An 11191-nucleotide genomic window follows, 5' to 3' on the forward strand; every position below is an offset into this window, starting at 1 on the left:
TTTTTTGACAGCCGTTGTTGAAGTAAATATCACCATCTTCAACTTCAACTTGATTACTTCTCTAGTTGACCTTCATACTAGCTATTGAACCAAATTTCCTCATCCAGTGGTTGTGATAATGGAGCCTAAAAATGGTAAGGAACTACAATTACAGCTAATCGAGATTTAGAATTACAAAAACTTGAAGCATGTTAGTGCTACCTAAATACCTGCAGTAATTCAGCCATGCTGGTAGGCACGGCTTGAGATGATTGGGTTAACTGGAAAGGTTGGTTAAATATCCGGTGATTAGCTGGAACACCCATGCTAGTTGAGGAGTTGTAAGACTCGTATTGCTAAGTTTTTCAAAGTATAGAATAAAATGAAGTTAGACTACCAAAAGTGCATATTATAACTGAGTTTCACAAATTAGAATGATAACAAATTGCTCAATTCAAGAACGGTATACCTGTGGCACTTGTGAAAATGGACTCAATGAAGTCCTGTCATAGGGGAAGTCTACATGTGCACCAAAAGTGACACCCTCCTTATGCAGGTTTTTAAGTATTAGTACACATAGCAAATTAAAATAGTGGACACGATTACTAAACTTATACTTGGCTGAAACGTGAAGGTGGATGTAATTCACTTTGTTGAATGAGATGTAGTTCACTTTGTTGAATGGGATTATCCATGGAGTTCAAATTATTTACTGGAGTTCTTTTAGACTTAATCGCCCTTTCAAGAGTATTTCTTGGCCTTTTGCTAGACCTTCCAGTAGCTCTCTCTTTAACTTTCAACCCTTTTAACTCTTTTCTCAATTCCTTTCACCAAGGTAGCTTCATTCTCCAGAGATGCATTATTATTGGCATTAGAGGTCCCATCATTACTTTCTCCAGCCAAACTTGCATCCACTTCTTCCGCAATTTTTTTAAGACAATCCAAAGCAATATTATAAGCTTCCTATGTTTCAGCAGATCTTGTTGCCAATTGGGTACACAAGCAGCACAACTCTTTGTATTGTCTTCCCATCAATGCCTTTGGATCTTCGATCAAGCTTGTCCATGCACAAGTACCTGTACTCCCTGATTTTGCATTCTTTGTCCACCTTTTCAATATGTAACGTTGTTATGGCAAAGAACTTTAAGTGCATGTCATGAACATAATAATCCTACAAACTCAATTTTTTTACAGCTACACAACACTATATCTGCTAATGAGTCGTATTTAACAAGATAGTGTTGATCATCCTTGCCATAAGATAGTGTTGATCATCCTTGCCATAAGGACTGATATCATATTCAATTACTGTTCCACTCTCACCAAATTTTTTCAAGTTGCAATCATGAGCCTTGCTTAGCTCCCTCTGAAACAACACAAACACATCTGAGGTGTACATACTTGCTGCATGCTTCAACATTTCTACCGGAAAGGACAAAGATGGAGTACTTTGAGTTGCTCTAAAATCAGCTTTTAGTTCTTCGTAGCGGGGATCATCGACTAACCTTTGAAAATGGTGGAAAAACTGCAACAAATCATGGTTGTAGCTGGCATATCTTTTAAACACACTGTTCATGCTCTCACTGCGTTGGGTGGTAGTCATATCAGCACAAAAAGTCTGTCTCCCATAAACCAATGCCCATTTCTCCTTTTGGTTAAACACTCGCTTCAACCAATCATTATCTTAGAGATTATACTTTTCAAGCATCGCATTCCAAGCACTTATAAATTCATCCTCATCTTCATAATTGTATATGCACTCACTACAATCTTTTGAAAAATCTTTGAATCTTGCAAATGCACCACTAAGTTTTGAAGCCGCATTTTGATAAATGTGCCAAATGCACAAGCGGTGAATTGTTTCTGGCCACTGAGCCGCTAATGCTTTTGCCATTGCTGCATCTTGATCCATAAGTATAGTTTTCGGTGTCTTACCACCCATAGCCTTAGCAAAAGTATCAAACAACCATACAAAAAAATCAGCAGACTCAGCGTACAACAATGCAGCACCAAAAACAGCGGTTTGCTTATGATGGTTTGCCCCAACGAACATTGCAAAAGGTTGGCCATCTTTGTTCTTCCTATACGTCCTATCAAAACTAACCACATCCCCAAAGTGAGCATAATCTGCCATCATCTTCGCATCAGCCCAGAAAATATTAGTTATCAAATCATCCTCATCGACTTGTATGGCATAAAAGAAATTAGGATCTTCTAGTTGCATTTTTGCAAATACTCCAAAACACCACCGGTATCGCCTATCTTCATTTGCACAATTCGCTTGGAACGCAAGTAATTTTTATAATCTTGAAGAATAAACCCAAGATTCTCTCGCCCACCAGCTTGTCTAGCCATAAACTCAATTGTTGCCTTTGGAGCTATCCCACAGTCATTTGCCATATCTAATTCAGCTGCTTGGGCAACACTAAGCTTCCTATGAGACTTGTGTAAATGAGTCTTACTTGGAGTACAGACTACATGATTATGCACGGGATTAAATTCAGCAACATAATATTGTTTGGTTTGTCGACAATATTTGATTTTCTTCCGTGCCAAACAACCAAATCTCGTCTCAGGGAGGTGAGATTTTACAATACTATCTCATTTATCTTTCCCCCGTTTACCTTCGCAAGAGCAACAAAATATTCGAGTCACTAACATCCCGCTCTTATCTTTATACTATTTACTTCTATGCATACTAAAACCAACTTTGTACACATAAGCATTATAAAATTCATAAGCTGCCTCTTCTGTCTTAAATTTCATGTCAAGTTTTGGAATTGCCTCATTGGGAATTTGGGAGTGAAGCAAATTTATATCACTGGTTGCATCTAATGAGTTATGCAAAACATCTTGCTCACCTTCCTCTTCGATAGGAACAGCCGTGTTGAAGAAGTCATCATCATCTTTAAATTCCAACTTACGACGAGATTCGCAATCATCTCTTGCATAATTACCATCAATGTCCAAAACCTACAATCACGTTAAGAACAAAATTCAAACACATGGTGGATGTTTGAAAGAAAGATGCTTGAAACTATCAAACATACGGTGGATTTCTTTTTTTTGGAAATAATATGGTGGATTTCTTTGACTCAAACTAAAAGAAATCTGACAGAATTCTGAAAATATGACTTACCTCACATGAGATTGGGGAAAAAGAGCCACTGATTTCAATCTCCATGTTGTGTTTGCTCTCTGTTTCTCCCTCTTCTTTGTATTTTTCCCTCGCTCAATACGTAAGTGCCAAAGGTGGGCTAATAATAAACCCTAAAAGAAACAAAAAGAGACTTTTTGTCTCCATAATTTTTCGCGCCAGAAGTGGGAACGTAAAAGGGAATACGAAAGGGAGTAGTTGGAGTTTAACTGGGAAAGTAACTTTGTTAGAGGGGAGGAAGGAGTGGATACGTGGCACGAGTAGAAGACTGGGACAGGGGAGTGGGACAGACAAACTAGGACAGGGGATCCGGCTCCGACTACAAGGGCAAGAGAAGTGGCCCAATATTTATAAGCTATGAAGCACTGACAATCCAAAAGGGCGCCGTATCCACGTATTGGATACAGGGACACATATTGGAAACGCCTTATTTTATTTTTATAGGGGACATGCCGGGGACATGGTTAGGGGTCAAATTGTAATATTTTTAATTTTGGGGGGTTAATATGTAATTATTCAAAATATTTGGGTTAAATTGTAATTATGCCTTTTGAAAAAAAATTATGCGATTAGTGAAATTATTCATAATAATAATTTTTTTATATATTTATTTATATACGCGGCATGTCCCCACCGTGTACGTCTCCTCATTTTTTTAGAATTGCAGTGTCCGTATCCATATCCGTGTCCTTGCTACATAGTTTAGAAGTATCACGAGCCAAAAGAATACACAACCAGCAAAAATAAAACAACTGGTCTACCTTCTGCTAACGCCCACATTGCTTTCTGAAGTCTTTATAGGATATTACAGCCGAATATTTGCAGAGGTGTGGTTGGTGCTTGCATTTTTCTTCATCCCGATGTGATAGATAGCAGCTGCAAGTGCCAATTTTAGAACTGTTATTTTTGAAACTTTTCCCTCAACAATGCTGCACACACCATCTTAGCTCAGCAGGCCAATGGGGGGGGGGGGGGGGGGGGGGGGGGGCGCTCTGGAAACTTGAAGGTTGCTTAGAACTCTACCCAAAATCCAACTAGAACAGGGACGTTGAAAAAGAGAGGTGTTGAATTGATTCATCTGCCAAAATTGCAAAGAACACAGGTAGAAACTAATTCCATCCCCCACTCCTGCCATCTATCTCTGGTAGCTAACCTTTTAAGGCAACAGAGCAATAAAACGAATGGCCATTCAGGAATTCTGATTGAATCGAACTATACAAAACCTGGGACTCTTTCTCTAGTTAACCTGGTAGCATACCATGCTGACGTCACATAAAATACACCATTTGGTGCAGGATTCCAAATCACAGGATCACGTAGAAAACTGTGATCACGTAGAAAATTAGTAGAGTGTTCTGTAATAGTTAACATAGTGCTAATTATTACTCCCTCCGTCCCTTTTTAAGTGTCCTGCTTCGTAACTCCAACTTATTAAAACAACATCATCATTATACTTTTCACATCAACTTTTTCATCAACTTTCCATACTTACTCATCATCATTAGACTTTTAATCACTAATTTTTCAAAATAGAATTTACTTTTAAGGACAAAATAGGCAATGCACCAACTTTTACCCACTAACTTTATAAAATGAACACTTATTAAGGGACAGCCCAAAATGAAATACTGGACTCTAAAAAAGGGACGGAGAGAGTAAAAAACAACAATCGAAGACACTCGTTTAAAAAAAAAAAACAATTGAAGACACTTTAGCATGTAAAGAACTTCCATTTTTCCCAATCTTTTCGCCAAGGTTTTGTATGAAGGAACAGTTGGATGCCAATTATCAAGCCCTACGAAAGTCACACAGCCTTCCAACAGAGCATATGTTCGTTGATATAAACAGTTTCCTTGTAGTCCACGAGGAATCTTGAGGTAAATTCATGTGGCATTAATCCGTTTAGCCTGTTGAGTATTGCCTTTCTTGTGTACTTCTGAGGAGGCAAGCTTTATTCCAAAGGTTGGGGTGGGGGGTTAAAGCTTAGTTGTAGGAACCTTCAACTATGCCCACGTTTCTTTGACGGAAACGCGTTTCCGCGTTCCCGTCGAAGGAAACTCCAAGAAACTCGTCCCAATGACGACAGGAACTCGTTCCTTACCTATACGGGAACTTACACCCAAAAAACGGTTGAGAGACTTACCATTCAAGCTGCAATTGGTACTTTTAAAGTTATTTTGTTCTTGTTAGTGTGCACATCTGATATTAATTTTCTAGAGGCATACTAATGCCTTTAACTTTTATTATGCCTACTTAATATGCACAAGAGCTCCATTGTGTAATCATGTGCTACAATTAAAATGTTGAAATATAACTAGAAACTTATAATTTTAATAGTAATATTTTATGTGGTAGAATAATATTTTTATGTTAAATTTAACAATATAAAATTCTAAAAATATATTTATAATTTTAATAATTTTTCCTAACCACTCCCAATGGCGCTCCCACACTTCTATGATCATCCGCTCCCCTGTCCCCGCCCCTGCTCCTGCTTCCATCCCCGCTCCCGCTTCGTTTAGACTCCCTTCCAATTTGGGAGAAAGGATAGAATCCCAACTTACCTTTGCACCAGACCGTTTTAAGGCAGCCCTAGTCCAAAGTATAGATTTAAGAACATCTTCAATCTCTTTTGAGATTTTCTGAGGTAGTATCTCTTTTGAGATTTTCCTGATGAGGTCCCACAGCTTTTGCTAAAGGCTTTTGGAGCTTATTATGCTTTATTTAAGCATTCACTATATGTTGCATCTATTCTTCCCATTCGGAAAGAACTCAACTCCATCTCGTTTGGAATGTGTCCTAGAACGCCATGATGTGGAAAAGTAGATTGTCATTTTTAAGTTGATTCATCCCGCCAAGGTATCTTCCTTACATGCAAGTCTTCATGATCTTATTGCAGAGATTTAACTTCGACTCCGGAGAAAGGAAGTACATCAAGAGACATTGGGGGGCAAAATAACTGCATTTAGCAATCCTTGAGGTTCTCATTTTGCTTCAAGTTAGTGAAGGAGCAGGGAATGAACTAATTCAACCATCAATGGTAACACTTTGAAAATGGCTTCATTGCTACAACCGGTTTGGTATGCTCTTTGACTGTTTGTATTATTTAGTAGTATTTGGATTGTTTTTTTTTTCAATTGATAGAAAGTGATCATTTACATCATATATGAAGTACAAAGTACAAACTTGGGACACTACACCAATTGTGAGAGTCTACGAGACAACCAAATCCAATAACTAAACCAATACAAGAAATAAACCAATTATAAGATATAAACAAATAAAGAAAGAAAAAGCCCTTCTAAGGGAAGAACGCTTACCCATAGGAGAGAAGATTCGAACTCCTAGCTTTCTAATGAGATGCAAGAATCCTGGATTGACGAAACAGTTGTGTCTGTAATTATGTTTCAATGATGGTTTGACGAAACGATTTGAGTTGTGCGATTGTTTATTATGTTAACCTTTGCAGGAGGGTTTTGCTATGGCTAGACGAAAAAACATATTTCTGGTCTTTCTAATGAGATGCAACAATCTTGGATTGACGAAACAGTTGTGTCTGTAATTATGTTTCAGTGGTGGTTTGACCAAATGATTTGAGTTGCGCAATTGTTTATTGTGTTAACCTTTGCAGGAGGGTTTTGCTATGGTTAGACGAAAGGACATATTTCTGGTCTTAGATGATTATTATTGTGGAAGGCTGGATGAAAGCAGGGGGAACATGTTCCATGGTTGAGGGCGATATCTGTTTTTAAAGGACAGTGATTAATAAGAACTTTGAAGTAAAAATCATCAGAATAATCCAAGCTCATGTCTCGGATGTTGTGCACTTCTGCCACACTGTTTGCCAAGCTTTTGCTTTGGAGTTTGGATGCCACTAAAGACGGGCAAGGGTTCAATCAAGTTTGCTTCAAACGAGTTTGATCCAATTTTAGACCGTTTGTGGGCTCTTTCGAGTCCACAATAATGATTGGAACTATTCATTTTTTAGAACTCGTCGTTAACATTGATCACGCCAAAAATCACATTGAACGGATATCATTTGGTATAATACAAAAATGCATTTATCTTCAGATAATTGTGTCAAATGGAATATTTGATCAATATGATTTTTTGTATCATTATGATTTTTTGTATCATATCAAACGATATCCGATTAATATGATTTTTGGCATGATTCATGTTCTCGACGAGCTTAAAAACTGAACGGTTCCGATTATTAGTGTGGGCTTAGGAAGGGCCCACAAACAGTCCAAAACTGGACCAAATTGGTTTGAAGCAAACTTGACTGGACCCTTGCCCAACACGAGCAAACTGGACCAAACTGGTATGAAGCAAACTTGACTGAACCCTTGTCCAACATGGACAAACTTGACTAGACCTTTGCCCAACACGGGCAAACTGGACCAAACTGGTTTGAAGCAAGCTTGACTGGACCCTTACCCTCTAAATACACCCATCGTATCTCCCCGACAACTAATCTTTATGTGCCCAAGTAATTACTATGATAATTTCCAATGAGAAGGCCCTCATCACTCATTCTCTCTTTGAGAGAGAGAGAGTTTTGGACGCTTGTGATAGGCACACAATAAATAGTGTGTGTGTGAGAGAGAGAGAGAGAGAGAGAGAGAGAGAGAGAGAGAGTTTTGGACACATATTCAAAACAGAAACGTTTCCGTTTTTAAACTAGAAGGGCAAATTAGCAATCTCCATTCGGTCTAGACCTTGCCGTAGATAAAAACGTGCGTAACGGAATTCAGGACTTCTTCTCTGTAGTGGCCGGTAATAATCTCTTAGAGCATCAGCAGTGGAATAAGTAAATGTGAATAATCAAAACATGCTACATCAGATTTTGATTATCCATTTAGAAGTTGCTAAAGTTAGCAATGTCCAAATCCCACATTGGTTATTTTTTTCCCCATAATCAAAATCAATGGACCCTCCAAACTTTTTCCCTTCATTTCACACACATTTTTTGAAAAAGCGGTTTTTGAAGGAAAAAGAAAACAGCTTATGTTAGAAACAGTTTTTCAAAAAATACACTTTTTTTTTTGATAGGCAACAAAATTTTATTAAAAGCTCGCCAGAGGGTACATCGAGAGAGGACCAATTACAGACTTCAAAGATTGAAATCCATAAAAGACAAAAAAGAAAAAGACAATACAAAAAGATTACGTTTAATGAAACTTGAATAAGCCCTCGATTAAAGGTCATTTAACCACCGTCCCATATCAGAAATATTGGCCTTGAGAGTCGCCATACAAAATCAACCTCAACCCCATTCAGCAACCCATTAATGATAGCACAATACATGAGTTCTTTCAAAAAACACACTTTGTTCACTTAAAAACTATAAATACAATTTTGAGAAATTTTGAAAGAATTATATTTACACAAATAGTTTTGAAATTTTAAAAACTACAAATATAGTTTTTTAAAAACAGATTTTGTGTGAAAAACAGTTTTCTATAAAAGAGTTTTGAAATTTCAAAAACAGATTTTTGAAAAACACACTTTATGTACTTATAGTTTGTAAATTTTTTGAAAGAATTGTTTTTTGTAAAAAAAAAAGGTTTCTGCAAAAAACAGAAAAAAAAATCTGAAAGTTACAGTTTTTTAAAATTATTTTTTGAAAACATTGTTGAGAGAGAGAGAGAGAATGGAAGAGAGAAGGTTTTTGTGTAATATTGATGTACTTTTATTGAGAGAAAATTTTGTTATTAACAAAATATTGCTAACTTTGATTATTGAAGAGTTAAAATTTGATGAGTTGTTAAAAGGTTGCTAAGTTTGGTTATTCCAATGTGAGCACTTTTTTGATCCAACATTGCTAACTTTAACAATTTTTTGTTTTGCTTATTCCACTGCGGATGCTCTTATACTGTATGTATGTAGGAAAATCAAATTAAAGCCCGTCCAAACAAGATTCAGATTCGGACACTTCCGCATTGAAGCCTTTCTTTCCAAGACAAGGCCCATTTGGGCCACCTTGCTCGACGGTTAAGATATCTCTCAAATTATTACTGTACTAATCATAATTAGTCCAATGATAAACCAAAAAAGAGTAAACACAAATCAAAGACTTATTAAATAATTCGACCACATCATCAAACTGCTTCAGGAAAAGATACCCCAAAATCGTTTTCCTGATGTTACTACCACTGGTTACCACCAACTACATATTCTGCAATTGCTAGATAGGAACAAATAACTGTTTTTTAATATTTGGGTATCCGGGTCAGTTTGTGCATAATTCGATTAATTTCGGGACTCCGAAGTTAACAACTCGGCAAATGGTCTTAAGGTTTGGAATGTTAGACCTTTGTAGGATTCGAATTTGCGACTTCCTTGGAGGCAAACCCTTTAGTTCCTTTCACAAATATGTCTTTCACAATTAATCTAGTACATAAAATCAACATGTATAATCTTTTTCAAAACATGTTTTAATTTCCATGACATAAGAATCTTTGAGCAGTATCCTACAAATGGGGTTGGGGATTAGGTGGTGAAAATTAATCCATTTTTTGCGTTTCTAATAAGAAATATAAAGGAGAAGAAACCTACCCACATCATCATCATAAGTTTTCTTTCTCACTTTGGCAATTATGATGAACTTGACGCTAGTCAAATCTTTGCTCAATAACTCTAAGAGGTCGTTTGTTAGAGTTTTTCAGGTTAATTGTTTATTATTTTCTTGAATCTGTGTCAGTTTTTTTGGGTGCAATTTTTAATTTTAATTTGCTTATATTTGTAAAATAATTTAACTCAAAGGCAAATAATTGAAGGGAAAAGCCATTTTGATACTTTGTGCTTCCATTTCTCTGTATATTGGTTTTTTCATTAAAATCTAGACTACACTCAGGCGCCATTCTATTAAAGTTCTAATTTTTTAAGTACTTATTTCTCTTTTTACGAGATATGTCATTCTCTCACAATGCATTACCTTTAATTCAAAAAATAAGTAGCTCATTAAGCAAAAGTTTACTCAGGACCCATTTGGTTAAGACGTCTAATGCCTTAATTGCTTAATTCAAGTCTGAAATCTAAACAACATTATATGATATCCACACCCAAGTATGACAATAAGAGTTGGATGTTTGTGTCACAAGGAAGACTAATTGTGTTTAGAGACCCTCAAATTGGGCGCCAAAAAACTCGGCCGCAAATGGGTCGTTGACTGGCAAGCCCATTTTGTTGGTCATCTTAAGCACACCTCAATTAGTGGTGGATGTTAGTTTCATAAAGAAGAATTTGCTCCTATTAATTAACAATGATCAATTAATATTGTATGCTAGTAAAAATGTAGCAGTCTTTTCCTTGTTTGAAAAGGGAACCAAATCTAACTACTCACTAAGGAAATCATGGCCACCTTTTTGTCGTTCTTTAAACTCAGTTTTTGTACGGCCTTTTGCTTATTCGAATAACCAATTTGCAGGTTAATTGTTAGGAATATTGATATCAACTAATCAATGGTTGTTTAATCTTGACATTAAATTAGTATTTATGTCAGAGTTAAGGAAATCTATATATGAAGTGGATGTACCCGAAGCGTACATCCATTTTCCACCAACGTTTAATTAATTAATTAATTTTGACACATTCAAAACAAATTAAGTCCCATACAAACGGCAAAGCAAGGTGCATGTTTTAGTAATATATAGAGCTGTTAGAGAGAGAGAGAGAGAGAGAGAGAGAGAGTACATTTAAATAGGGAGGATGAATGATACAATGTGGACCACAATTTGCAGGGAGATAATAAAACATCTCCAACAGATGTTTCGAATATTTTTTTAACAAAAGTGAGAGGTATTGCATTGATAAAGCTATACGACACTTACACAGATGTTTCAAATACCAAATGTCAAAAAGTTATAGTTCCAAGATTTATGTATTCTAGGAGTGATACCGGTCCAGTTTCGACCGGTTTTGGTGTATTTTTCGGTCGAAACCGGCTATCCGGTTTGAGATTTTTAGAAACCGGAACTAGTTGAGATAAAACCGGTCTGGTTTCGACCGGCTCAACCGGTTTCGGTCCTGTTTATCCGGTTTTCATTCATG

The 11191-nt window shown here is 36.6% G+C and overlaps 3 protein-coding genes across 3 annotated transcripts in view; all 3 read right to left on the minus strand.

Annotated features, from left to right (window-relative positions):
- LOC131328907 (uncharacterized) overlaps positions 1-1017 on the minus strand; it is a 1315-nt gene extending 298 nt beyond the window's left edge. Inside the window, exons 1-4 of the mRNA XM_058361871.1 lie at positions 597-1017; positions 449-526; positions 210-335; positions 1-125 (exon numbers count right to left, since the gene is read on the minus strand). The exon at positions 1-125 is cut by the window's left edge and continues 298 nt beyond it. Of these exons, the coding sequence (XP_058217854.1) occupies positions 78-125; positions 210-335; positions 449-526; positions 597-674 (330 nt within the window). The 5' untranslated portion in view covers positions 675-1017 and the 3' untranslated portion in view covers positions 1-77. The remainder of the gene's footprint in view (positions 126-209; positions 336-448; positions 527-596) is intronic.
- On the minus strand, positions 769-1582 carry LOC131328403 (protein FAR1-RELATED SEQUENCE 9-like). Its single transcript, XM_058361349.1, has 3 exons — positions 1235-1582; positions 992-1150; positions 769-942 (listed from the first exon to the last, which is right to left on the minus strand). The coding sequence occupies exons 1-3, from the start codon at positions 1580-1582 to the stop codon at positions 769-771; spliced, it is 681 nt and encodes a 226-aa protein (XP_058217332.1).
- Positions 1583-2193: 611 nt separating this feature from the next.
- LOC131328404 (uncharacterized) lies at positions 2194-3163 on the minus strand. Its single transcript, XM_058361350.1, has 3 exons — positions 3119-3163; positions 2667-2952; positions 2194-2453 (listed from the first exon to the last, which is right to left on the minus strand). Exons 1-3 carry the CDS (start codon positions 3161-3163, stop codon positions 2194-2196), a joined length of 591 nt encoding a protein of 196 aa, XP_058217333.1.
- Between the last annotated feature and the right edge of the window lie 8028 nt (positions 3164-11191).

Source organism: Rhododendron vialii, chromosome 6a (assembly GCF_030253575.1).
Source record: "Rhododendron vialii isolate Sample 1 chromosome 6a, ASM3025357v1".
NCBI classification, from domain to species: domain Eukaryota; kingdom Viridiplantae; phylum Streptophyta; class Magnoliopsida; order Ericales; family Ericaceae; genus Rhododendron; species Rhododendron vialii.

Bases quoted from the DNA above. Each gene is read 5' to 3' on its own strand.
- LOC131328404 (XM_058361350.1), bottom strand. From the start codon at position 3,163: ATGGAGATTGAAATCAGTGGCTCTTTTTCCCCAATCTCATGTGAG. The intron at 2,953-3,118 runs GTAAGTCATATT...ACGTGATTGTAG, and splicing joins TTTCCCCAATCTCATGTGAG to GTTTTGGACATTGATGGTAA. The intron at 2,454-2,666 runs GTAAATAGTATA...ATAATCATGTAG, and splicing joins TGGTTTTAGTATGCATAGAA to TCTGTACTCCAAGTAAGACT.
- LOC131328403 (XM_058361349.1), bottom strand. From the start codon at position 1,582: ATGACTACCACCCAACGCAGTGAGAGCATGAACAGTGTGTTTAAAAGA. The intron at 1,151-1,234 runs GCAAGGATGATC...TTGAGTTTGTAG, and splicing joins ATGATCAACACTATCTTATG to GATTATTATGTTCATGACAT. The intron at 943-991 runs GTTGTGCTGCTT...GCTGAAACATAG, and splicing joins ATGGGAAGACAATACAAAGA to GAAGCTTATAATATTGCTTT.